Source organism: Pecten maximus, chromosome 7 (assembly GCF_902652985.1).
Source record: "Pecten maximus chromosome 7, xPecMax1.1, whole genome shotgun sequence".
In the NCBI taxonomy this organism is placed as follows: Eukaryota; Metazoa; Mollusca; class Bivalvia; order Pectinida; family Pectinidae; genus Pecten; species Pecten maximus.
In genome coordinates, this window is record NC_047021.1 from 32,570,712 (window position 1) to 32,598,427 (window position 27,716).

At 34.3% G+C, this 27,716-nt stretch overlaps 1 protein-coding gene across 2 annotated transcripts; it reads right to left on the reverse strand.

Moving 5' to 3' along the window:
* Positions 1-8,401: 8,401 nt before the first annotated feature.
* On the reverse strand, positions 8,402-27,712 carry LOC117330611 (aminoacylase-1-like). 2 transcript variants are annotated; one of them, XM_033889034.1, is made up of 16 exons: positions 27,505-27,712; positions 25,932-25,996; positions 25,545-25,649; positions 24,873-24,944; positions 24,227-24,249; positions 21,011-21,087; positions 20,185-20,274; positions 19,151-19,207; positions 17,006-17,079; positions 16,490-16,539; positions 15,336-15,399; positions 14,900-14,942; positions 12,900-13,006; positions 12,191-12,270; positions 11,583-11,643; positions 8,402-9,678 (listed from the first exon to the last, which is right to left on the reverse strand). In XM_033889034.1, the coding sequence occupies exons 1-16, from the start codon at positions 27,608-27,610 to the stop codon at positions 9,529-9,531; spliced, it is 1,224 nt and encodes a 407-aa protein (XP_033744925.1). In that variant the 5' UTR covers positions 27,611-27,712; the 3' UTR covers positions 8,402-9,528. The 2 variants fall into 2 exon arrangements, with proteins under 2 accessions (XP_033744925.1, XP_033744926.1); XM_033889035.1 differs by lacking the exons at positions 24,227-24,249; positions 24,873-24,944; positions 25,545-25,649; positions 25,932-25,996; positions 27,505-27,712 and adding exons at positions 21,909-21,931; positions 22,553-22,624; positions 23,233-23,333.
* Between the last annotated feature and the right edge of the window lie 4 nt (positions 27,713-27,716).

A 27,716-nucleotide genomic window follows, 5' to 3' on the forward strand; every position in this document is an offset into this window, starting at 1 on the left:
ACGCAAACATGGGAAAGAAAATGTACTCCATTGATTACCTAAATATCGACGCGCTTCACGTGCTTTGGTTCCTCGGTGCACTTCATATGGGCATGTGACAAATATCTCCATTCCTTACATAAATGCACCTGGACAACTCGGTATAATTACATCATAAAAACCATCGATCGCCATTTTCTACCACCAGGCTGATTATTTCCACCGTTGTTCGCACGGTTTTCTTTCTCAATTAATACACACTATTGAAATGAAATTCGCTAATTTCAATACAATAGAACCACACGTGCTAGTGGGAGTTTCTCCATAAACAAAAATATAAATAGAGCTTATCTATCTATGAATAGCCGGAGACTATTACGTAGCTAGTATGTGTCATCTAAGGATATATTGCTATTCTGTTTCCGACCACCACTCGAGTGATGACGTCAACAACTAGTGTGAGGGGGACACCGATGATACGTCCGAGTGCCGTCACGCGACCACACGTGCAATTGACACGTGATTATTACTATTAAACCTTATTTCTGCACTCCCAGCATACTGTCATAAAAATGACTTGTTTGAATTAAGCTATATGTGGATTTTGTTCAGTTTATCATTTAAAAATATCGTAACACCCCGTTTGTATAAGTTGAAAGAAATTGTCAATAAAGCGTGTTAAGTTTCGATGAAGACGACTCCGGCAAAATCAATTACCTATTGAATTTCTGAACAAAACGACATGTCTGCTGCAGTAGATATCGTATGTTTTCCAAGCCCAGTGAACACTTAAAAAATGTTTTAATCAAACCGTCGGCGATACCACGTCGATAATGATATACAAGTCTTTCTATCAGTTTTATCGATTCGAGGCTCTGTAATACATATGTCAAAATAGTAAACATAATTAGCAAGCTGTCCAGAATTAAAGAAACCATGGGAGATTACTAAAAACGCAATAAAAATCAATACCGTAAATTATATATGTAAGTAGTAATACATATCATCTACGAGTTGTTCTTGATGGGAGAGCTAGCATGTATATTGTGGTTCGATGGAGTTTACAGGTCAATGACAAGAGACACTAATATATTGTTTTTCTGAAGGTAGCTCTTCTCTTCATATGTCTTATTCACCATTGTAGCTATTATTAGCATTGTTCTTTTAGTTGCTTTAATTGAATGAATTGTTCTGTGTTGCATTGTTAAAATATTCATCCCACATGTCGATAAGTGAGAATGGATTAAAAAATGATAAAAAAAGGGCTGCTTCTTGAAGATTCTACATTAGCTCTACTTTTCACCTTTCTTTGAGAGTGACTAATTATAAATGGTACTTGTTCAGATAGGACCCGGACACTAGTCTCATCAATATTCCTTAATTACTTTGATTTCTTTGGAGAACATTACAGAATTGAAAGAGAGTTCCTTAACTAGTTAAATAAAGTAAAGCTTTCCATCGGAAGGTTTAATGGAGGAGTTCCTTTTGGTCCAGGAACATTGATCAATACGAGACTTTGTCAGGGGAAGTAACCCATATAACTTTGTCTTGTCGTCCGATGCCCAACACTAATACTTGGTACAGCGAGGCAATAACCCTTACAAAGATACAATCCCTTATTTTAAAATGATTTTTTTTTTCATTATCAGTCCTCTCTCGATGATTTTCAGGGTTAATAAAATCAACAGTCATCAGTTAAAAAAAAGAAATATGATGGATTGTTTTTGATTTTTTTTTTTAGAAAATATAGCACTTAAATAAAACTTTAACGCATTTATTGTTTATCATAAACTACCTCATTGAACAACACACTGAAGATCCGTCGCATGGCAGCAAGGACAATCAGGACAAAGTGTCTTGCCCAAGGACATAACCATCACAGTACAGACGTTTATCAGAGGTAGAGGGCGTCGAACATGCTATCGCGTCCCAATACGACACGCGCTAAAATAAAGCTAAAGATAAATTGTGACCTGTTTTTGTAAGGAAATTTCGCATCCCCTAAATGGTTGCTTTTATTTCTATGGTCAATACAAATTCAGGCCACACAGCAGAATTTATCAGAAATGTAAAATAAGTTAATTGTAGGTGGTGCCCATTTTTTTATGATTTTGTAGCCTTGTCTCCGTAGTGTAACGAATTTACATAATTTACACATTCGTTCTTATATACCACAAACTATTTTATTCTGTAAATTATTCACATACAATGTATTCTCAAAAATGTTTATTTGCAAAAGGAAGAAGCTTGTTATTGCGACACGCACTTGAGTTTTAATTTGTTTTCAACTTTCCTTACAAATGACGCAAATATACTTCTCACAAATGACGCAAATATACTTCTCACAACTGACGCAATATACTTTTCACAAATGCCGTAAATATACTTCTCACAAATGACGCAAATACGCTTCTTACAATTGACGCAAACATACTTCACTCAAATGACGTAAATATACTTCTCACAAATGACGTGACTATACTTCTCACAAATGACGCAAACATACTTCACACAAATATACTTCACACAAATGACGCAAACATATTTCACACAAATGACGTGACTATACTTCTCACAAATTACGCAATCATTCCAGCGCATTGAGGAAAGGTATATCAAATAACACTAAAACCAAATCAAATGTACTTATATATAAAAGTATGTAGGTAACATCTACATGAAGTTATCGACTATCAAATGCCCCGTTTCCTCATCCCTTTAAATTGTAGGTATACCTTGTATATACTTTCTAAAATACAGTTTATGAGACTCAATTTTCAACGTTACTGTATGGTTAAATTCGATGAAAAATATCAATAAATTCTTACGTAAATGTCCCGGTTATTGAGTGTCGCAAGAGACGATGAAACCTTAGAAAATGTTGACGGCATTTCACACGAAGTCATATTCTCCATTTAAGTGTTAAATTGGATGGTTCAAGTTGACATCTTTTTGGGTAAAAATCGCTAACAGGGAGGCCAATGCTTGCATTTAACATTTAAGAGCAGACGGGGCCTTTTCTTGGGGAACGTTGACATCGGTACTTGTCTACAAACTCATGTGAATTCAAATAAATTGAAGCTGTAGATGTAAATCTGAGACAAAACTTAATTAAGTTTAACTAATTTAAATAATTTGTACCCCGTTTCGGTAAAGTCGAACTCGTACAACATTTGATTAAAGCTTCGTCAAAATCATCTTATTATAATAATAAGGACGATGTCATCAAAATTATACACTTCATAAGAAGAATTCATTTGGTGATAAAAAAACCCCCACATATTTATGGAATGCATCACATTAAAGCCCGAAGCTGTGACGTCATAGGGGACATTATACGTCAAAACACAATAGAAATGAAAGGAATGTAAAATAAAATACATGTATTATACAGCCAGCCTTTAACTTCGTACACTTTTTCTACTTTACGCTGGTAATATGGACTCTAATGTCACAAGTTTGAAACCCGATACCATGATTGTTTATCTTCCACAGTCTGTCAGATGATATACATAGAAAACATCACATCGTGATCTCAATACATATACACGGTTGGACGATTTTACCTACATTGGTAGGCTTTTCTCTATTGATGTAGAGATATAAAGTAACCCGATACTGAAGAGCCGTCTGACGTCACAACAATGCTGATTTAAATACAAACTCACCTAGTTACCTGCCTCAGCAAAATATGCAATTCCAGAGAAGGTCACACAGCGTATGGGTTTCAGAAATCAAAGAAAACAATATCGTGTTTGTGAATCATAAATATTATTCACAGAACTTTCCCCAGACACTTCATTATCAGAAGTGGCTAATCTCGTTTTTAAAGACGCAGTCTTAAAAATGGCCGTGTCATTTGTACGTGTTGACAGGATTTTGAACAATAACTACCAACTAAGTCTACTCGCGAAAAAGGCAATTGTCAGCAGTAACTGATGACGTAGGAAGTGTGTTTTATTCTTCTGACGTCATTATTTACTGCTGGCAATTAGTTTTGTTCCGCGAGTAAATTAATCTCGGCAAATATATTAACATCTGGCGTCCTGTCAGTGACCACAGGTAGCGATGACGTTATGTCAAATGTAAAGGTCACGCTAAGAAAAAGGTTCATATCATTGAAATGCTATACCGTCAATTCTTAGTTTTAACTGAAACGTTAGTACACGGTGACTTGAAAACACAACGTTTTGGTATTGGTTTAATATCAGACACAAAGTGTCTGTCTGGACTAACAAGGTTATATTGTACACACAAACCGAAGTGTCCACACTAACAAGGTTCTACTGTACACACAAACCAAAGTGTCAAGACTACCAAGGTTCTACTGTACACACGAACCAAAATGTCCAGACTAACAAAGTTCTACTGTACACACAAACCAAAGTGTCCACACTAACAAGGTTCTACTGTACACACAAACCAAAGTGTCAAGACTAACAAGGTTCTACTGTACACACAAACCAAAGTGTCCAGACTATCAAGGTTCTACTGTACACACAAACCAAAGTATCCAGACTACCAAGGTTCTACTGTACACACAAGCCAAAGTGTCCAGACTAATAAGGTTCTACTGTACACACAAGCCAAAGTGTCCAGACTACCAAGGTTCTACTGTACACACAAACCAAAGTGTCCAGACTAATAAGGTTCTACTGTACACACAAGCCAAAGTGTCCAGACTAACAAAGTTCTACTGTACATACAAGCCAAAGTGTCCAGACTAACAAAGTTCTACTGTACACACAAGCCAAAGTGTCCAGACTAATAAGGTTCTACTGTACACACAAACCAAAGTATCCAGACTAGCAAGGTTCTACTGTACACACAAACCAAAGTATCCAGACTAACAAGGTTCTACTGTACACACAAACCAAAGTGTCCAGACTAACAAAGTTCTACTGTACACGCAAGCCAAAGTGTCCAGACTTACAAGGTTCTACTGTACACACAAGCCAAAGTGTCCAGACTAACAAAGTTCTACTGTACACACAAGCCAAAGTGTCCAGACTTACAAGGTTCTATTGTACACACAAACCAAAGTGTCCATACTAACAAGGTTCTACTATACACACAAGCCAAAGTGTCCAGACTAATAAGGTTCTACTGTACACACAAGCCAAAGTGTCCAGACTAACAAGGTTATATTGTACACACAAGCCAAAGTGTCCAGACTAACAAAGTTCTACTGTACACACAAGCCAAAGTGTCCAGACTAACAAAGTTCTACTGTACACACAAACCAAAGTGTCCAGACTAACAAAGTTCTACTGTACACACAAGCCAAAGTGTCCAGACTAACAAGGTTCTACTGTACACACAAGCCAAAGTGTCCAGACTAACAAGGTTCTACTGTACACACAAACCAAAGTGTCCAGACTAACAAGGTTCTACTGTACACACAAACCAAAGTGTCCAGACTAACAGGGTTCTACTGTACACACAAACCAAAGTGTCCACACTAACAAGGTTCTACTATACACACAAACCAAAGTGTCTGGACTAACAAGGTTCTATTGTACACACCAACCAAAGTGTCCAGACTAACAGGGTTCTATTGTACAAACAAACCAAAGTGTCCAGACTAACAGGGTTCTATTGTACACACAAACCAAAGTGTCCAGATTAACAAGGTTCTACTGTACACACAAACCAAAGTGTCCAGACTACCAAGGTTCTACTGTACACACAAACCAAAGTGTCCAGACTACCAAGGTTCTACTGTACACACAAACCAAAGTGTCCAGACTACCAAGGTTCTACTGTACACACAAACCAAAGTGTCCAGACTACCAAGGTTCTACTGTACACACAAACCAAAGTGTCCAGACTAACAAGGTTCTACTTTACACACAAACCAAAGTGTCCAGACTAACAGGGTTCTACTGTACACACAAACCAAAGTGTCCAGAAAAACAAGGTTCTACTGTACACACAAACCAAAGCGTCCAGACTAACAAGGTTTTACTGTACACACAAACCAAAGTGTCCAGAAAAACAAAGCGAATCTTCAAACTATCAGATGGTATAAACTCTGTACGCATTTTGATTGGCTGACACGGTGAACTTTGACCCAAGCTGCAATTGTTATTGACGTCATCAATAATCTAATGACGTCACATCACCGGGTCCCGGACGTCACCGGTACACTTTATTTGCATACGCGAAATTATACTTGACCACGTTTCCCTTTGATTCAAGCCGATATTACTGTGGTAGAAACAGGTCACACGACTCGAAATTGTTGGATTATTATTATTTCACACGAGTAAGTTATTTTTTAAAAGTTGCAAAAAACACTCGCTAAAGCTTGTGTCTTTTGTAACTTTAAAAAAATAACTTACTCGTGTGAAATAAATTCCATATCCAACAATCACTCGTTGTGTAACCTCTATTTAATAAGGTCTAAAAAGGTATATAAGATAGAAATTACTTTTGTTTAAAAAAAATGTCAATAAAAGGATAAAATCTAAAAGGATATTCCTTGTCTTGTTTACTGGTAACTACGCCATGTTATTGAATAACTTAATAAAAATGTAGTTTGGCTGCACTGGGCTGAGTGCTGGTGGCCCGGTAGCCCAAATGGTTACATCTGTCTTGAGTTTGTAGGTCCTGGGTTCAAGTCCTGGTCTGGTTGCTGAATTTTCCCCACTCCCGTTACATCGGTGCCAAACTAAATACCCATAGCAGGTGGTATAAATCAGATAAAATTAATCTCTGGTGTTATACAGGTAGTTCAAAGACCTGAAGATTCTAGATTCTATTATTTTGATACTGAAGCTTTAAATTAATATAGATATATAAGTATTACATCATTGCTACTGAAGACACAATATTCCTTAGGTTTGTAAACCTTTTCCTTCTGTTTGAAAGGTACCGCAGCATTTCTTGCAGGTTTGTTCGTTAAACATTTTCGTCCGGTTGATAAATACTGTATGTGCTTTAAAATACTTGAGTATAGTGTCTAAAAACTGATAAAACCAAAAACCAAATTAAAAAAGTAAAACTGTTTATTGCTAATTTGACAAAAGAAATCAAATAATTATGACAAATTTTATAAATACATAATATTCATAACATCCCTATCTCAATGAAAAGTTATTTGTAATACATATTAACATGAAGTCATATGATCCACAACAAAATCTGTTCAATTTTCTTAATTAAAAATGGGGAGACAATCCATGGGGAGACTTATTGTTTTTTAAACCTATACCTGATGCCCCCTTTGACTGGCAGTGTGTTGAACTTATCTAACTTCATAAGGTTGCAAGGTAAAAGGAATACACAGAATCCAAATCATCATCGTAGAATCCAAATTATCAACGTGGAATCCAAATTATCAATGTGGAATCCAAATTATCAACGTGGAATCCAAATTATCAACGTGGAATCCAAATTATCCAAATTATCAACGTGGAATCCATATTATCAACGTGGAATCCATATTATCAACGTGGAATCCATATTATCAATGTGGAATCCATATTATCAATGAACATTAAACATTGTTGAATCCAAATTATCAATGAGGAATCCAAATAATCCAAATTATCAATGTGGAATCCAAATTATCAACGTGGAATCCATATTATCAATGTGGGATCCAAATTATCAATGTGGAATCTAAATTATCGTTGTGGAATCCAAATTATCAATGAACATTAAACATTGTTGAATCCAAATTATCATTGTGGAATCCAAATTATCAATGTGGAATTTAAATTATCGTTGTGGAATCCAAATTATCAATGAACATTAAACATTGATCATACAGAAATTCCAACAGGAAAATGATCGTGATTTTCCTTTTCAATACTTCTTGGAAAAGGTGTTTTCCATATTAATTATGCAATTCTAAAATTAATTTACAATAATATTTTTCATGGTATTTTGCATTTTAAAACTACAGGGTTATATTTAAGAATTAGAACAGGTTCATTGTGTTGTTTGTAGAAACTATAAAGCAGAAATATACTGGGGACAAAACAATATAGATAATGTGACCAGACTGAAAGACAGATGACACCCTTTTATAAGTTAACAAGTAATGAACATATTACAATTACTAAATACAAATCTAATAAACCATTGAGTAACCTTATTTTTCTGAACATTTTGCTACAAATTCCTGTTGCAAAACTGACATTTAATCACAAATATTCGAACCACATCAAAATTCAACCATATTTCTCGACAAATATATCTCTGTTCATGAAAATAATTCAGGTTTAATTTCTCAAGTGTAGAAAATGTAAATATGCTTTAACAAAGTGATAATCAAATAATTAAAGTTATTAGGTTGAAGAATGCTACAATTACAGGTAGTTATTACTTATTTGGTGTTTAAGGATATATGCTGCATTTAGTTGTGGCATACATACCTCCTTCCAAAACAGTTTCGTTGTAGAAAACATTTTTCATCTCCTTTGGTAACTTTTGAATTCCTCTCTTCATTTATTAGTTTTTGAGCCCAACATAGTTAAAATTACACACAACTGAATGTACTGAAAATAAACATTCAATTCATCACAATAATAATAACACACATTTATTCCAAGGGAGATAACTCTCACACAAAACCGGTATATCAAGTTTGATGTGCATAGTAGTCTATATAATACTCTTGAACAATCAGAAACAAGGAATATGAACTTATATTACAGTAGTCTTTCTTGTTGACATGGATGGGAGCATGCTAGGGGGATACAAAGTACCTGGAGAAAAACCCATGTGGTTGTACAGGTGACCCACATACAAAATGTACCTTGTCATGTCTGTTGATGTACATGTATGCATGACTGCCTCCAGAAAAATGCTCCAAACTTCAATTTTTTTGCAGCTGAATTATTTCCGGATGTCTAATCTACCATTTTCCTTCTTCAGTTATATGTTTAACACCCTGTTCTTGTTCAAAGTCACAAATACATCATACAAAATGTTCCTCCAATAATTTCAATGACATAAAAATGAATCACATTTACAATAACTGATTACCAATACAAACTTTCCTATACAGAGATTCCATGATTTCCTGTTATTCAAAGTAAATATATATCTGTAATTACTGGGAATTCCACATGGATAATAAGGCATCTGATTATATTTTATAATGATAAAATTTAACAGACCTTGATCATGTGTGCAGTATAATGTTTCAAAGATAAAAGTGTAACCCTGGTAAAATATTAGCCATAAAATACCACATGGTTAAAGAGAACTTCTTCTTAGCTCGATAGCGTAAGACTAGAAATCCAGAGATCCCTGGTTAAACCAGAGCAGAGGCAGTGATTTAGATCTAATTAACATGCTTTGTTACAAAAGCAATATCTTGAATAAGCATAAAGTTTCTTCAACATATTTTAATTTTCTGAATATCGATATTGATAAATGCAACTCTATTATCTGGTAACCTTTCATTTTGAAATCAAAATTTTCAAAAACATTATGCAAAATGCAAATGCCCAAACTGAGTACAGGCCGTAATTAAGGTAATTAAACATTTTATATTTTTAGAAGTTCAGAAAGTTGTCGGGTGATCACTTTTCTTTACACTGACATATTTGCAATCTCAGGAATGATTGCAGAATAAATGTCAATGCCTTTCAGGAAAATGTTTTCATTCAGGAACTCGTTGTGATCATGGAGCAGAATAGGTGTGTTGTTCATGGGGGAGAACCCTAATGCTGGAATCCCAATCTGTAAACAAACAACATTATACATATCAACTATCCCGGTCTGTAAACACACAACATCATACATATCAACTATCCCGGTCTGTAAACACACAATATCATACATATTAAATATCCTGGTCTGTAAACATACAAAATCATCAAATACTCGGTTTGTAAACATACAAAATCATCAAATACTTGGTGTGTAAACAAATAAAATCATACATATCAAATATCTGGCCCTGTAAACACACAACATCATACATATTAAATATCCCGGTCTGTAAACAAACAACATCATACATATTAAATATCCCGGTCTGTAAACAAACAACATCATACATATTAAATATCCCGGTCTGTAAACAAACAACATCATACATATTAAATATCCCGGTCTGTAAACAACAACATCATACATATTAAATATCCCGGTCTGTAAACAAACAACATCATACATATTAAATATCCCGGTCTGTAAACACACAACATCATACATATTAAATATCCCGGTCTGTAAACAAACAACATCATACATATCAAATATCCCTCCCTGTAAACAAACAACATCATACATATTAAATATCTCGTCCTTTAAACACACAAAATCATACATATATGTAATAATCTCACTCTCTAAACAGAAAATCATATATAGATATGAATGATCTTCATGTATAGTACAGTACAAATTTCAATTCATCACCAAACAAAATTCTATATAAATATTTGAACTGTTAAAGATGCATAATTCAGACAAAGAGTAGTTGTGATTGATGAAAAACAAGAATAGGCTGTTAAAATACAGGAAATTGTACTCGAGGGCAACATTATAGCTAACTATTCCAGATTGTTTGCCTCCAGGCTCCCTATAACATATACCCTGGGTACAAGGTACTCGGCGAAGGCATATGAACTGCCTTCAATTCTGTCGTTAAAAAATATGGCCAAATTTTCCAGGATGTATGCCTCCAGACCCCCAAAAATATACCCTGGGTACAAGGTGCTTGGTGAAGGCATATGAACTGCCCTTCATTTCTGTCATTTAATTACACAAATTGTATCAGGGGGCAGCAACATGGCGAACTATTCAGGGGCATGCCTGACCCGCCTAACATGCTGTATTAAATTTGGTTCATACTTTTGGTCGTTTGGCAATCGTTTTTAGGATGCTGTTTTTTTTTACATTTGCTGGAGTTACAAATACCAGGTAGGTTGACATATGCATATTTTTATACTGTTGGTGTCATTTGGTATACGAGGGCTGATTGATAAGTTATATGAGCCTCGTATTGAAGGATTTGAATTTTGCCGGAAATATTGTATTATTTTTCAACATAATCCCCTTCAGTATCTATACACTTTTGCTAGCGGTGTTTAAGGGCCTCTAGTGCCATTTATAGAACTCCTTTTTTTGGCTGTTCAGAAAGTCATCCACTGCATGTTACGGTTAGGGTTAGGATGGCTGAAATAGCTGTTTTCAGTTTTGGAAATAGATGAAAGTCTTATGGAGCAAATAAGGGTGAATAAGGCGGATGCTCAATCAATTTAAAGCCCATATCGTGAATGGCAGCCATGGCAATGATAAGACTCTTTCACCCTAACCCTAACCGATTTTGGCTATTTTGCAAAAGCCGCTTGTCCTGTTTACTTTAGAGTGCTACCTTGTCGATATAAACTAACCAAATGAGACCAGTCCTTGGGTACACGGCCCTATATAGTCAGAGAATAGTAGGACTTAAAAAGAACATCCTTGAGTACCTCCTCACAACTCATCAATTAGCCCTCATATTTTTGTGACAAAACTGTCTGTATACACTGCCAGCGATCTAGCATCTTTACCATACAAATTTTTGAATTTGTCCACATCAACAATGATATTTCATAAGACTTGATTCTACATATAATTTCCACCTCAAACCTTACCTCTCTGATAAAGCGACTGTCTGTAGCTGCTGGGAATATCTCAGGTTCTATCTTCATACCCCTGGAAAGAAATAAGCATAAATACATTACCAATGCAAAAAAAAAAAAAAAAAAAAATTGAAACCAATAATAGTAAAGAACCATCAGTCATGTTAGTTAAAGCTGACATTGGCAAGAACTACCAGGACCCAGGTTAATAAATGTTTCTTAACTTAAAAACTTTCTATAGGAAAGCAAAGAATGGATTGAAGGGAAAAAACTCAGTTAAGCAAATTTCTTTAAATTCTATAATGCATTTCTCTGGAAAATATGAACTATAAACTAGACAAGAAATATTGAAGAAACTGCATTGTGCCAGTTATGTTAGTTAAAGATGAAGATAAAACCAAGTCTGACCTCTAACTTAGACCGACCTCTGACATATACATATCACCTTGCTTTTTTATCCTCTAATGAAGTACATTCTTTAAATATTCCTTGTTTCAAGTCTACTCGACCAAATTCATTTAAATCCTAATTACCAGTGGTGTAAAAATATAATAGAGAAAATCAAGTTATTTCCCATCAGGAATGTAATCTATTACTGACAGCTAGGTCTGGATACTTACAATCTCTCACAGACCGTGCTGAACGTTTTCCACCAGGGGTCAGAGTCATGTACAGATGTGGTATCTTGTATCATGCATTTCTGTAGAAGAAAAAAAAATAACAGATCTAGATTAGTACTGAATTTCTCCTAAAAAAAGGAAAAGAGGAGAAAAATGTATAAGCTTTCGAGAGAGAAGAAAGTAATCAAGAATTTAATAGTTCATAAAGTATGAGCTTTCAGAAAATAATCCTACAGTTCTTATAGAATAAGTTGATTAATACTGCAAATCACTTTATATTTGTGAGGAGTTTATTTTTGCATTTTTGTGCAGGAAGCGAGTGTGAGCATACACACCACAAAAACAAAGTTTCAACAACTTGTGGGTATAATTACTCATTTCATGAATTTAAACCTTCAATGTTATTGTTTCAGTAATAATAAAAAAATATTCATGAAAATAAACAATCAATGAAATTGGTATTCATATGAAACTATTCACAACAATTTAACTATGAAAATATAGTAGTTTATAATTGAGATAAAGTGTGAAGGTTGGTTTTGTTGATGGCTCGAAGTTTTGCAGTTCTATAAAATGTTTTAACTAAACATAAACAACCCAAAATGGATTTTATGTTTTAGATATCTTTTTTTCATGATATCATCATTGTACGTCATTTTAGACGTCATTGTACAATACTGCCAATAAGCTTTGTGAGGTCATTGATTACCTGAATAAACTCGTATGTAACATCGCCTCCAGCTTCAGCACACCAGTTCTTGATTTTGTTTTCAAATTCCTCCAGGTCCACAGTTGGGGCAATTCTGACATCAAAACCTGTAAAATAAAAACTGAGGGATTATAAAAACAGGAAATAAGTCTACTGCTTACAGCAGGTGGTTACAGCACTAGGATCAACAACAGATATGGCCATCATTGAAACCTACATTTAAATATTTAGGGGAAAACTATACTGACATGTAAGATGATTAATATTCATCAACTGTAGTAAAGTATTAGAAAATGAATATTCAGTAGACAACTGTACCAACATGTAAGACAATAGATATTCATCAGTTGTAGAAACATATCAGACAATCAATAACTAGAACTGTCGCCAGGATGGCTGACTAATACCCCCGCAATCTGCACGAGTCAATGGTGAATTGGAACTGTTAATTAGAGGCTAACTAAGATAACCCAGTAATATAGTGACCAGTTGCCATAGCAACCATAATTTTGAGAAAAAGAAAGTGGCATGCACATCTACACATGGTCCTCTATATTTGTGTGAAGATTCATTGAAATCAGCCCTTCGGTTTAGGAGGAGTTGTCCGGACAAACTTAAAGTTATGGTTCTTATCGGAAAACCTGTTTATAGTGACCAGTTGCCATAGCAACAATAATTTTGCAAAAAAGAAAGGGGCATGCACATCTACACATGGTCCTCTATATTTGTGTGAAGTTTCATTGAAATTGGCCCTTCGGTTTAGGAGGAGTTGTCAGGACAATCTTAAAGTTATGGTTCTTATCGGAAAACCTGTTTATAGTGACCAGTTGCCATAGCAACAATAATTTTCAGAAAAAGAAAGAGGCATGCACATCTACACATGGTCCTCTATATTTGTGTGAAGTTTCATTGAAATTGGCCATTCGGTTTAGGAGGAGTTGTCAGGACAATCTTAAAGTTATGGTTCTTTTCGGAAAACATGTTTATAGTGACCAGTTGCCATAGCAACAATAATTTTCAGAAAAAGAAAGTGGCATGCACATCTACGCATGGTCCTCTACATTTATGTGAAGTTTCATTGAAATCAACCCTTCGATTTAGGAGGAGTTGTCCGGACAAACTTAAAGTTATGGTTCTTATCGGAAAACCTGTTAATAGTGACCAGTTGCCATAGCAACAATAATTTTGAAAAAAAGAAAGGGGCATGCACATCTACGCATGGTCCTCTATATTTGTGTGAAGTTTCATTGAAATTGGCCCTTCGGTTTATTGGCCCTTCGGTTTAGGAGGAGTAGTCATGACAATCTTAAAGTCATGGTTCTTATCGAAAACCTGTTTATAGTGACCAGTTGCCATAGCAACAATAATTTTCAAAAAAAGAAAGGGGCATGCACATCTACACATGGTCCTCTATATTTGTGTCAAGTTTCATTGAAATCAACCCTTCGGTTTAGGAGGAGTTGTCCGGACAAACTTAAGTTATGGTTCTTATCGGAAAACCTGTTTATAGTGACCAGTTGCCATAGCAACCATAATGTTGAGAAAAAGAAAGTGGCATGCACATCTACACATGATCATTAATATGTGTGTGAAGTTTCATTGGAATTGGCCCATCGGACAAACTGTGTTTACAGACAGACGGACGGAGGGACGGACGACAGACAGACAACCTGATTCCAGTATACCCCCCTAACTTCGTTCCAGGGGTATAACAAGTCAAAAGACAACTGTAGTGACATATGTACTTTAATGAATATTTAGAAAACTAGTGGTGGTATGCAAGACAAAGAATAATGAATATTCAATAGGCAAGTGTGCTGTCATGACAAAACATAGTGGTAAGTAGTGGTAAGACAAAACATATTCATTCGATAGCTAAAGAGGAATGTAAGATAATGAATATTCAGTAGTGGTAAGACAGAACATATTCATTAGATAACTATTGTGGAATGTAAGGCAATGAATATTCAGTTGTGGTATGCAAGACAATGAATAATTACCTGCATACATATCCATGGGAACAACGTTGAACTGTACTCCGCCCTGCAATAATCAATGACATATCTTTAAAAGAAGGGAATTTGACAGCAGAAAGTGGCATACAAAAAATACCCATGTGGGCTACCAGTTTATAGTTCATTAATGAAAGGAACATCATGTTGTCCTATTCTTTTTTAGGAGAAAAAAAAAGTATGTATACAATGAGAAAACTTGTCAACAGACTGAGGGGGCGATGAACAGGTTTCACAGCTTACAATTTGTTACTGTTTTTTTTAATTATGTGAGTAAAATTATCAAACATAGGTCTGTTCCGTGAACAAGGACATCTCGACCCTCGTGAAAGACCAGCTGACCGGCCAAACTCTTACACTACAAGGCACAGACCCATGTAAGGTTATTTTAAAGTATTGATCTCCAAGGATGAAATAAACTGACCTGGACATTAGTTAGGTTCACTGTAGTGACATCCCCTAACCTCAGACAGGCATTACCGTTCAATCTGAAGTAAACACAACAATACAAACATAAACAACCCTCATTAGTTAGGTTCACTGTAGTGACATCCCCTAACCTCAGACAGGCATTACCGTTCAATCTGAAGTAAACACAACAATACAAACATAAACAACCCTCATTAGTTAGGTTCGTAACATCCCCTAACCTCAGACAGGCGTTACCGTTCAATCTGAAGTAAACACAACAATACAAACATAAACAACCCTCATTAGTTAGGTTCGTAACATCCCCTAACCTCAGACAGGCATTACCATTCAATCTGAAGTAAACACAACAATACAAACATAAACAACCCTCATTAGTTAGGTTCACTGTAGTGACATCCCCTAACCTCAGACAGGTGTTACCATTCAATCTGAAGTAAACACGATACAAACATAAACAAGCCCATTTAACTATTATGTGATCCTGTATGACCTTATGTTCACCATACTTACCAACCCTCCATAGTTAAGAGAAACATGGTATTTTATCCAAAATTGAAATATGAATTACGAATTGAAAAATGTCTGTTGCTCATAATCTTGGAATTGACAGATTTACAATATGCCTGTTTACACAGAGTATAAAATTTAACAATGTAGGAAAGATTTTTTGATAGCCTAAAATTAGAAACACGCTAATAAGAATATGAAATCATATGATTCATAACAGTGAACATATCAGTATATAAATATCGATTATCAGACAGCAACGTACATATGAGATAGAAAATGATATTATAGTTAAATGGAAGACTGGGCAATAGCTGTTTGAGATAAAGTCCAACATTATAAAGAAATGTCCAAAATTAGTATTGAACTTTAATCATCATCCCTATTCTGACACAATAAGTTAATTAAAGGATTCTTACTTTGATTCTGATTTCAACATATTTTATTTGCAATTATATAAATGGGATCAGACACAAATCTAAAAACATATGGTCTGTCTTATTAATTCATACCGCTAAATAGTTTCCTTAACTTTGGGGAAATAATCAAAAGGATTTTTGCACTTCAGTCTCTCAGTACTTTGATTGATATCTAAGAAATTATCTGAAAAGAGGCATAAATTTTAGATTTTGTTCTTACTTTTTCTCCTCCTGTGCTCGGAAATCCAAGAAACTGTTTATAATTCTTCTCTGGAAAAAGGATTATTGTCACATTATAGTTAACAATCAATATATATTCATCAAAATCATTGATGAGGTCAACTGTATACACACTGACACAAATATATGTATTATTTTTTATAATATTCATTCAGCACATATGAGGGAAAATATTTACATATTCAAACTACTACCATCACCATCTTCACATATTGAAATACAAAGCTTGAAAATTATTACCTTAACATAAATAACACTTGCTATATAAGACTCACTTTGTTTGAACTGAACACTCGAGTTACATGCATCTTGATACCTGAAAATACTGTCAGGTCTTCTTCATCGTATTCTTCTTACCTATCACCTTTGAAGAATTCTTATTCTCTTTCAAACATATTTACATATCATTGAAATTTATTAATTTATTATTCTATAAATAATTATCAATTGTGTTAAATGCCACATAGTAATTGGAGGCTGACACATGTAAACTTACAAATTTCTCAGCTGCACTGTCTTGTATGAACCTTGAACCATGACCTGGCTGACCGGAGCATTTCACCCTGACCCCTGGACAGAGAACACATTTACATATTCAAATTATTATTGAATATTTCAGATTTTACGAGTAATACTTTTTATCCTGCAACTGCCACCGCATTGTCAGAATACACCCACAATATATATTTTGGCTGTATACGGTAGTGACGGAAAACAGCTGTATTTTGGAATCTTAGCACATGCGTCAATTCGTCTGACCTACTTCCAAGCGAAACAACATTTAAAAGGAGAACATATTTGGATCATTGTTGATACCATTTCATTTCAAAATGATTATTTTTCATAGGCTAAGTGTTGCAGGATAAATAGAATACGTGGTCAGTGTCTTAAAATATAAGCTGTATTTTTGGCTCGGGACAGAAAGACAAAAGTGGCTCGCCAAGGCTTGCCACTTTTGTCTTTCTTTACCCTCGACAAAAAACAGCTTATATTTTAAGACACTGACCATGTATTCTCTATGTATCCACAACAAATACCACTTGTGTCAAGACTTCAAGTAGAACAATAAAACATCTAGGAAAAGGAAACCATTGACCAGACATAGAGTGTTTATGATGTTAATAAGTGTTTAAGAAAAAGCTCCTAAAATGTTTCTATACATTTTGAGGGAGTTTGATCAGTGACTATAGTGGCTATGGTCTAGCTAGAGTAGAACTCACTTTGGTTGCATACCCCAGTATAATGTGCATCTGTATAGAAACAAAAAGTTACAATGGGCATGTTTAGTTGTCTATGGTTCAACCACCAACTTAATGTTGGTCTGACTACAGCAGCTAGACTTCATTTGGCAGTATGGTAGTGTTTGATTGTTGTTATCTGCATAACATTGAAAAGCTTGGGAAAAGTAAATATTTGATGATTGAACTTGATAGTTATTACTTTGTGGTTACAATCAGTACATTATATACATGAATCATCGAGGTTTGACTGTAAATGTAATTCAGGCTATATCTTCAGCATCCAAATCGTTTTTAAACTTCACCATTTTTTTTATAAATCATGTTGCATATATCTCATTAGGATTATGAGATCTATAAATGGATTGAAAAATGTTTAAAATCCTGTGTCATATATCCTAGTTGTCTCACTTGTCTGTAATTGTTTTTTCTTCAAAGGAACAAAAGAACATAAAATAAGAAGAAACTATTGGACTGATTATCTCCTCACCAGCATACATGCTATCTGAATTCAATTTTCAGTCTGGTTTTCTATGTTCAAGATCACCCTGTTTTAATTTCTTACTGCTCAGTTGGTCTCTGGTGTAAGGGAGATAACTCATAATTATTTACAGGCAAAAGTTTATGTGTACCAGAAAGCAGTGACCTATGACTGACGCAGATATATCTCCATCAGCCCATTCCCCTCATCAATTAAATAAATCAAGTGTAGAACTTGATGTTGCAATGTCATGGGTTGAACATGAACTTAATCTGTCCCGAGGTTCATGAGGTATCTTGTACACAATCCTTGACAGAAGAATAGATTGTTTGTTTGCTGGGTTTATCGCCCCATGAACAGCCTGGGCAATATTGAGGTGGGGACTCCTTGTAGTAGTAGGTGACTACCTCACACTGTCTAGTGACTGAACAACATAGGGGAGGCCTGTCGCATGCCATCAAAAGCAATTAGGGTAAAGTGTCTTACCCAAGGACACAACCATGACAGAACAGACCGGCCCATTCCCTGCTTCCCCGAAACACAAACCAACATGGGTAGGGAGCATTGAACCCCACAACTTGGGGATCTTCACCCGAGGTTACATGGCTGGCACTCTAACTGACTGAGCTATTGCTGCCCTCTGAGAAGGATGTACATAGATACACTATATACCCACTTCACTTCCTAAGTGGAGAGAACCATGCATAATTGACTCTTTTCAAGGTAAATTCCTTCTTCAATTTTCATCTTGTTCTATCATCTTATCCGGATTACATACAGAGTCATCATCTCATAGTTTATGTATATTACATGGCTAAACAGACCGGCCACACACCTGTGTATATTTATGTGTAATCAACAGCGGAGATGTCCGAACTTATACAAGTTATATGTTGAATTGTATAGAACTTAATGTACTTACACCAAGGGGCTCTCTCTCCATAGAAAACTGTGAAGGCGTCTGTAGGATTGGCCAAACCTGCAAAAATAATTCACTTAGGATCATACCTATGGAACTTATCACACCAGGCCATATTCAGCAATTTTATTTTCTTTGTTTGTTTGTTTGTTTTTCCCTATGAAAAGTAGAAATTTTTTATTTTATGGCACATTTTATTTGTATTCTCTAATGAAATGTGATTCAACATTAAATTACATGTATTGTCAAATTGTGTTCAAATTATAAAATTCAAAAATCAGTCCATGTGAAAATTGGCTCCATAAAAGTTTGGCATTCATGAATGACATCTATTACATCTTGCAAGTGGGAAAAAATTAGGGGGTAATATTGAAAAATCTTTACGAGGGGAAAGCTAAAATATTGATAAATCTTCACAAGGGGAAAGTTCCCAAAGTTGTCAGTAAAATGATGGTAAAAACATCACTGATACAGTTATTTAAAATAAACTATCAGCAGATGACTATGATAGAAGATAGATCAGGTTTAACTTTTATACTGATAAACTTTTCAAGATTTCACCTTACTTTTGGAATGTGGGATCCTGGATGGACATGGAATTGGGCAAAAATAGAGTCGGGTAAAATAAAAAAAGTGTGACATTAGGCAATGAAACAATCAGATACTGGCACATGTAGCTATTTTTAACAATACGATTATCACTTTGAGAATTACTTTACTATCGATACAGATTTCAGCTAAATGTAGTAAGGAAGCATGAATGTTTTTTAAAACTACATCAGGATTTGTTTAAGAAAAATACTTAAATTTTAATCAAAATTTATTTGAAAGTTATAAAGCTTTGGTCATAATGAAAATGTGGCCCAAATAAAGTCCTTATATTCAATCCAATCGTCTTTCCATCTAAACACAGCAACAGTAAGCTAAACAACTCTGTATTTTCTATCATTAGAAGGGTATATCTGTACCAGAATACGGAAAACTTTTCCCAAGTAACTGACAATATTCTAAAACAACAAATATCAGCTTTGCGTTACCTTCATCAAATGCAAATCCAATGTTGAGTTTCTTGAACTCCTCGTGTACCACAAACTTTTCCATGCCAAGTTTACCACCAATTTCTTCATCTAAGAGTAATGCAAAAATGGTTGTTGAAAGCATATATCTACATGGTTATTGCAGTGATGGGCATTTTATAAAGCAGTTTGCATGATAGACCAAGGGCCTGTTCATTTATGCGGACAAACCAGTTTTGTTTTGTAAATGTAATATTTCAGGCATTTATTTTGACATACCTGCAGATTTTAATGCAGGCCTTGAAAGTCTTAATCAAAGCTTGTCTGAAAACAACAAAATATCCCCAGGTCTGTCCTTATTTCATAAACGAACAACACTGGTCCAACCGGTTCAACAGTTTGGACCTCAATAAATAAACACAACCCAGTGTTTGGCCTCAGTTATGCCAACATGGTGTCTCTGCCAGAGAGTGAAGTCTAAGAACCAGTCTTTGTGCCTGTTAAATGCTTAACACTCACATCAATTGTAATTAGTAGAATCAAAAGCATTCCCATATAATCTTATATCACTACAAGCATTAAAAGCACATTTCGAAGATTAAAAGCACATTTCGAAGAATCTAAAGTTTAACACAATTTTAGCATTTTTGTTGCTGCTATGTTTTTAAGTATATATTTACAGTACTACTGAGACAGTCTACTAACACATTAGAAGTCATGCATTGACTTTGTAAATAAATTCTAATTACAAATTGAGCAAGCATATCAAATTGACCACTTCCACAATCCAGATATCTGACCATGTCTCGGATTCATCATTTACAAGGTTACGCTGTATTTTATTTACCAGGTACAAATGTGAGATGGATAGTCCTATTAAATCTCTGTCCTTCTGTCTTCAGACGACGAACAGCCTCCAGAAAACTAAGATGAGACAAAACCGGGGCATGTGAATAATGGACAATACAAAAGTGTATGATGCCAAAAGTTGTCATAAATAATCTGATTAACAAAATTCATTTAGATCAGTTATACACCTAAGATAATAAGTTTTTGGTGTAGTAAACAGATTTCAGACTGAAAACTTTTTAATTCTAGCATATCTTGGTCTGAAGAAGATTGTTGAATTTAAAATGAGGTACAAAATGTAATTTGATCCAATCTCTCAGCCTAATCCAAAGGTTTCTGATGTTTAATCATGATCGGCCTTTTAAAATATGGCATATCCTCAGAATTTCAAAAGGCCGATCAAACATCAGAAACCATCGATTACTAGTTGTCAGCCCTGAAAATCAGCAAACTGAACTAGAAATTATGTGGGTCAAATATGTATGCTCTTGTTGCAATTTTATGGAAATGTAGTTAAACATAAAGTTTAGCTAAATGAAAAAAAAAATCCAATTTGAGTGCACAGCATTGATTTTTGATTATAAAACCCTGCCCTTACTCTATTATTGAGTGCATGCTTAACTCTGAAATAATTATCAATCTACACCTTCAACCTTACTTACAGATAATCCAATACCATTTTGGAAAGTTTCAATGAATATTTGGTATGGATTATCATTATTGTTTAATGTACTATCAAGGTCAATGAATAAGACCTCCACATACTGTACCATACATTTTACTTCTTTTATCCAGAGCATCCCAATACAATGTTTATAGCATGTTATCAATGAAACAGCACAAACATATAAATATCTGTATTAACGGCTATGTGTACAGTAAAAAGGCCAACTTACATTATCCCATTCGACTTCATGTCCTGTGAAAAAAAACAAAAACAACATTTAATTTAGATGTAATTATACCAGAACATATATTTTTCCTGAAATAAATCTAATGAAGATTTAATGCAAAATAATTAATTGATTTAATACAATACAAACATATATGTGAGATTATGCTGTCTTAATGATGGTTGTAATGAAAAATGAACATTTTTTAATTGGCGATCACTGATACTAAAGCATGGTCTTAATTTAATGTTATCAATGATTTTTGTATGGTAGTTTTGCTCCAATGAATCCAGAGCACTATTTCCAAATTTTGAGGAGTCCCAATACTAAGAGATGTATAAAGTACTTAAATTTTGAGTGAGTCCCACAGGAAAAGAATGAGTCAATGACTCAAACAGGTACTCCCTTGATTTATTTATTCTAGATTGTTTTTTTAATTCAATCCCCTGTTTTAAGAACTTATCAATACTTTTCAAATGATCCAGACCCTAAAGTCAAGCTGGTCAATTCTTTGGAGCACATCTTTTTAATGCTTTAGCAGAAATGAACCGATAGATTATTATCATTTTTTGTTTGTTTCTTTTTTTTTCATTTAAATGTCACTAATTAGAGAACCCCTACACTGAATAAGATTTTTAATTATATACCTGAGTTCCTCTGCCATAGATGTCACCGTTCTCCATCTTTTGTCCAGCAAATGGGTCACATTTCCAATGTTCCTGAAATCACAACATTAACATAAAAAGTAACCCCTATTTTAGGTTATTTACAAATCCAACAAATAACACAAATTCTATGGAGCTTATAATAAAACACTGCTGAAGAAAGAAGCATTTTGGTAGTTGGAGGAAAACCCAAAGGGCAAAATCAGTATCCCTGAAGAGATGCAACAACAGACATTGTTCCTATGCTGGCGGTGATGCAAAACCATGTTTTTATCTAAGGAAAAGTGATCTGAAGCTTGTTGTTTCACTCATCTCAGTCTGAACTGTGTTCCCTAATAATGCTGAATTGTGAGGAACCTTTTTAAAATGCATGCAGCCTTGATTGTGCCATAAGGAAAATCTGCAATCATATCACAATAAAGTACTATTTTAAATGACTAGTTAAAGTTCAATTTAGTTTTAAACAGTACTTTCCTTAAATTTCAGTTGAAATTCAAACATTTGATTATTTAAATGAAAATACAACTAAAAAGACCTTTGTCTTTGCAAATGAATGTTATATCTTAATTTGATAAAAACACACTTTAAAAAAAAAAAAAATTTTCTAATTAATAGTTACAAGGTTTGTATGAATTTGAACATTTAGAATGAAGTGAAAATACCAGGAAAACTGGGACAACATCTGTGTGAGAGTTGAGCATGATGGAAGGTAGAGAGGGATCCAGTCCTTCCCAAGTCATGATGGCCACCAGACGATTAGGATGTACCTGTCAAATAAAGGGGAGGTAATTCATAATTTTCATCATATCTTTAACATTCAAACAACATCTCAGATCGTGTCAAAATAAAAAACAAGAGATCCCAGAGGGATCTTGGCGCCCACCATTGAATGATCTTTATAGGTTCCATGTCAGATTGATCTTTTCCCTACTTTTCCCTTCCTCTAAGTCTTACTTATCTGTGTAAATTCAGAAACAGCCCTCTAGTACTATTCAAACAAGGGGAACCTATATATAGAATTTAAGATTTAGCTATAATGGCTGTCTGTCGGCCATGTTGTTTTCGTATTGGTCCCAGTATGCAAAACTAGGCACTGAGGGGAACCTACATATGAAATTTGAAAAAGATCCCTTCAGTACTTTCACAGAAATAGCGATAACAAACTTCAATTGTCAAAATCCAAGATGGCTGCCTGTCAGCCATGTTGTTTTCTGATTAGTCTCAAAATGCAATATGCATAACCAGGAACAAAGAGGAACCTGCATATGTAATTTCAGAAAGATCCCTTCATTACTTTCTGAGAAATAGCGATAACAAATTTTAATTGTCAAAATCCAAGATGGCTGCCTGTCAGCAATTTTGTTTTCTGATTGGTCTCAAAATGCAATATGCATTATAGGCACCAAGGGGAACCTCCATATGAAATTTGAGAAAGATCCCTCAGTTCTTCACAGAAAAGCGGATGTAACAAATTTCAATTGTCAAAATCCAAGATGGCTTGCCCTGTCCGGCCATGTTGTTCCCGATTGGTCTCAAAATGCATACTTTTATCCAGAGCATCCCAATACAATGTTTATAGCATGTTATCAATGAAACAGCACAAACATATAAATATCTGTATTAACGGCTATGTGTACAGTAAAAAGGCCAACTTACATTATCCCATTCGACTTCATGTCCTGTGAAAAAAAACAAAAACAACATTTAATTTAGATGTAATTATACCAGAACATATATTTTTCCTGAAATAAATCTAATGAAGATTTAATGCAAAATAATTAATTGATTTAATACAATACAAACATATATGTGAGATTATGCTGTCTTAATGATGGTTGTAATGAAAAATGAACATTTTTTAATTGGCGATCACTGATACTAAAGCATGGTCTTAATTTAATGTTATCAATGATTTTTGTATGGTAGTTTTGCTCCAATGAATCCAGAGCACTATTTCCAAATTTTGAGGAGTCCCAATACTAAGAGATGTATAAAGTACTTAAATTTTGAGTGAGTCCCACAGGAAAAGAATGAGTCAATGACTCAAACAGGTACTCCCTTGATTTATTTATTCTAGATTGTTTTTTTTTAATTTAATGCCCTGTTTTAAGAACTTTTCAATACTTTTCAAATGATCCAGACCCTAAAGTCAAGCTGGTCAATTCTTTGGAGCACATCTTTTTAATGCTTTAACAGAAATGAACCGATAAATTATTATCATTTTTTGTTTGTTTCTTTTTTTTTCATTTAAATGTCACTAATTAAAGAACCCTTACAATGAATAAGATTTTTTATTATATACCTGAGTTCCTCTGCCATAGATGTCACCGTTCTCCATCTTTTGTCCAGCAAATGGGTCACATTTCCAATGTTCCTGAAATCACAACATTAACATAAAAAATAACTCCTATCTTAGGTTATTTACAAATGCAACAAATAACACAAATTCTATGGAGCTTATAATAAAACACTGCTGAAGAAAGAAGCATTTTGGTAGTTGGAGGAAAACCCAAAGGGCAAAATCAGTATCCCTGAAGAGATGCAACAACAGACATTGTTCCTATGCTGGCGGTGATGCAAAACCATGTTTTTATCTAAGGAAAAGTGATCTGAAGCTTGTTGTTTCACTCATCTCAGTCTGAACTGTGTTCCCTAATAATGCTGAATTGTGAGGAACCTTTTTAAAATGCATGCAGCCTTGATTGTGCCATAAGGAAAATCTGCAATCATATCACAATAAAGTACTATTTTAAATGACTAGTTAAAGTTCAATTTAGTTTTAAACAGTACTTTCCTTAAATTTCAGTTGAAATTCAAACATTTAAATGAAAATACAACTAAAAAGACCTTTGTCTTTGCAAATGAATGTTAAATCTTAATTTGATAAAAACACACTTTAAAACAAAAAAATATTTTCTAATTAATAGTTACAAGGTTTGTATGAATTTGAACATTTAGAATGAAGTGAAAATACCAGGAAAACTGGGACAACATCTGTGTGAGAGTTGAGCATGATGGAAGGTAGGGAGGGATCCAGTCCTTCCCAAGTCATGATGGCCACCAGACGATCAGGATGTACCTGTCAAATAAAGGGGAGGTAATTCATAATTTTCATCATATCTTTAACATTCAAACAACATCTCAGATCGTGTCAAAATAAAAAAAAAATAATGTCAGAATCATATAATATATCAAAATTAAAATTGAAACAAATCTGACAAAAAAAAATACACACATCTTTGTTTTAAGGCTTTGACCCCTGGGCTTATTGTCAAATAAGTACAATTATATTGCTTTAAATGAGGTTTTAAGTAACATTAATTCATTTGAGTACCTAATTTCAGAAAACATTAAAATATACCTCAACTGTCCTAAATGGAAGACCGATCTCTTCTGCATAACTTTTCAGAAAGGAAATTGCTCCATCTGAAACAAAAAGGAAAAATAAGACTTAATAACATTCTTGCCAAAACATGAAACAGACCTAATAATCTACTGTGTACTTAATTACCTGCAGTATGTATGCTTATCAATGGTACAGGTACAGAGATACTGCCTTGTAAACTACAGATGCATTTTACAAGAACAAAAACATTTTTATTTCACCAAACACATTTTACCAGACCAAACAAATTTTTACGTGGACTTCAAAACATTTTTTATCAAACAAGTCAGTGAAATACTTTGACACTCTGACAGACTAAGATACACTTAAACAATGTATATAAGTATATGCTGGATGTCAAAAGCATACTTGTCTCTTGTATATTAGGCCTACAGCTATCATAAATTTTATTTTTGTTTCTTGACGAAATAAATGCTTCAGGATTTTTTTTTTTAAGTTCATTTTAAAGTGATTTTGGCTGTTTTTAGTAATAAAAGTATATCCCAATTGGCATACAAGAGGCAAAGTTGTATATTATAAATAAGTTGGTGGGTTTTCCTGACCTGATAATCCTCGCTGGAAATCAAGTGTATACTTGTCCTTTGTGTATTAGGCCTACAGCTGTACACATGTATACTCATTGAGGTATTTTACCATAAATATAATACTATTAATAATAATAATACAGTAATAATACCGGATGCAGGCATTATGCCTATATATCCAGATCGCAAAGATTAACATCAGTTTATATGATTTCTGAATTGGAATAAGTTCATTATTATCTATCTTGTGGTTAAAAAAACCATTCAGGTTTTCCCTAATAGTTATGAAAATGGCATTCAATTGTTTTGACTTTGGTGATGTAACCACAGTATCAGGAAGAGAGTTCCAATGATTTACAATCCTTTGACTGAAAGAATATTTCCTCATGTGTAGTCTTCTTCTTTGTTTTATTAGTGTGCCCTCTTGATCTTTTGTTGTTACATTTATTTTGAAAATTTTATAAATCCTTCTACTTCAACCCGATCAAAACCTCCATGTATTAGTTTGTATACTTAAATCATGTCTGTCTCCTCTAAGTCTTCTTTGTTTAGGTGTAGGTAATTTTCCCAGTATTTGTTTTGTTGCTTTGTATATTTTCTATTTCATGTATACATGTTTGTAATTTATACATGGTCCATATGCATACCCCATGTTCCAGATGTGGCTTTATTTAGTTTTCCATATTAATGATATGCATAACCACGGTCTTAGAAGTTTTTCTTAGTCAGTGGGTCAGCTAGATACAGTATATAAAAATGACTCTTTGGTTATTATTGGTATAATTTCTATAAAGCACGAAAGAATAAAATCCAAACGAAAAAAAAATGCAAATAAAACAGAGCATAAATATAATAATTAAAGCAGATATTTAAAGCAGACATAACTATATTTAGTTAACTTAGCATAATGGAATTTTCTTATCACCGAGAAGAGAGGTCACAACGACCCATAGGCCTAGCTGTAGAAGAACAAAATGTAGCATACGTTACAACTTCAACGTTACCATAGTCAGGCTCGGGGTGGACCGTTCGGAGGCGTATGTAATCTCTTAACTTTGTCACGGCCGGATCTTCACATTTTTGCTTCTTGGGTAATGATCCCTCTGGCATTGTGTTATTGTATGCTTAAATTAACACTTAAATATCAACAAATATCGGAATACAAAGTCTACTGTAGGTCAAGCGGTCGTGGTGCGTAAATATTGTGCTAGCCTAG

Coding starts and splice junctions, on each gene's coding strand:
- LOC117330611 (XM_033889034.1), bottom strand. CDS start 27,610: ATGCCAGAGGGATCATTACCCAAGAAGCAAAAATGTGAAGATCCGGCC. Junction 25,997..27,504: donor CCACCCCGAGCCTGACTATG/GTAACGTTGAAG, acceptor TTTTTGTTTCAG/ATGGAGCAATTTCCTTTCTG. Junction 9,679..11,582: donor ACAGTCGCTTTATCAGAGAG/GTAAGGTTTGAG, acceptor GTTTGTTTACAG/ATTGGGATTCCAGCATTAGG.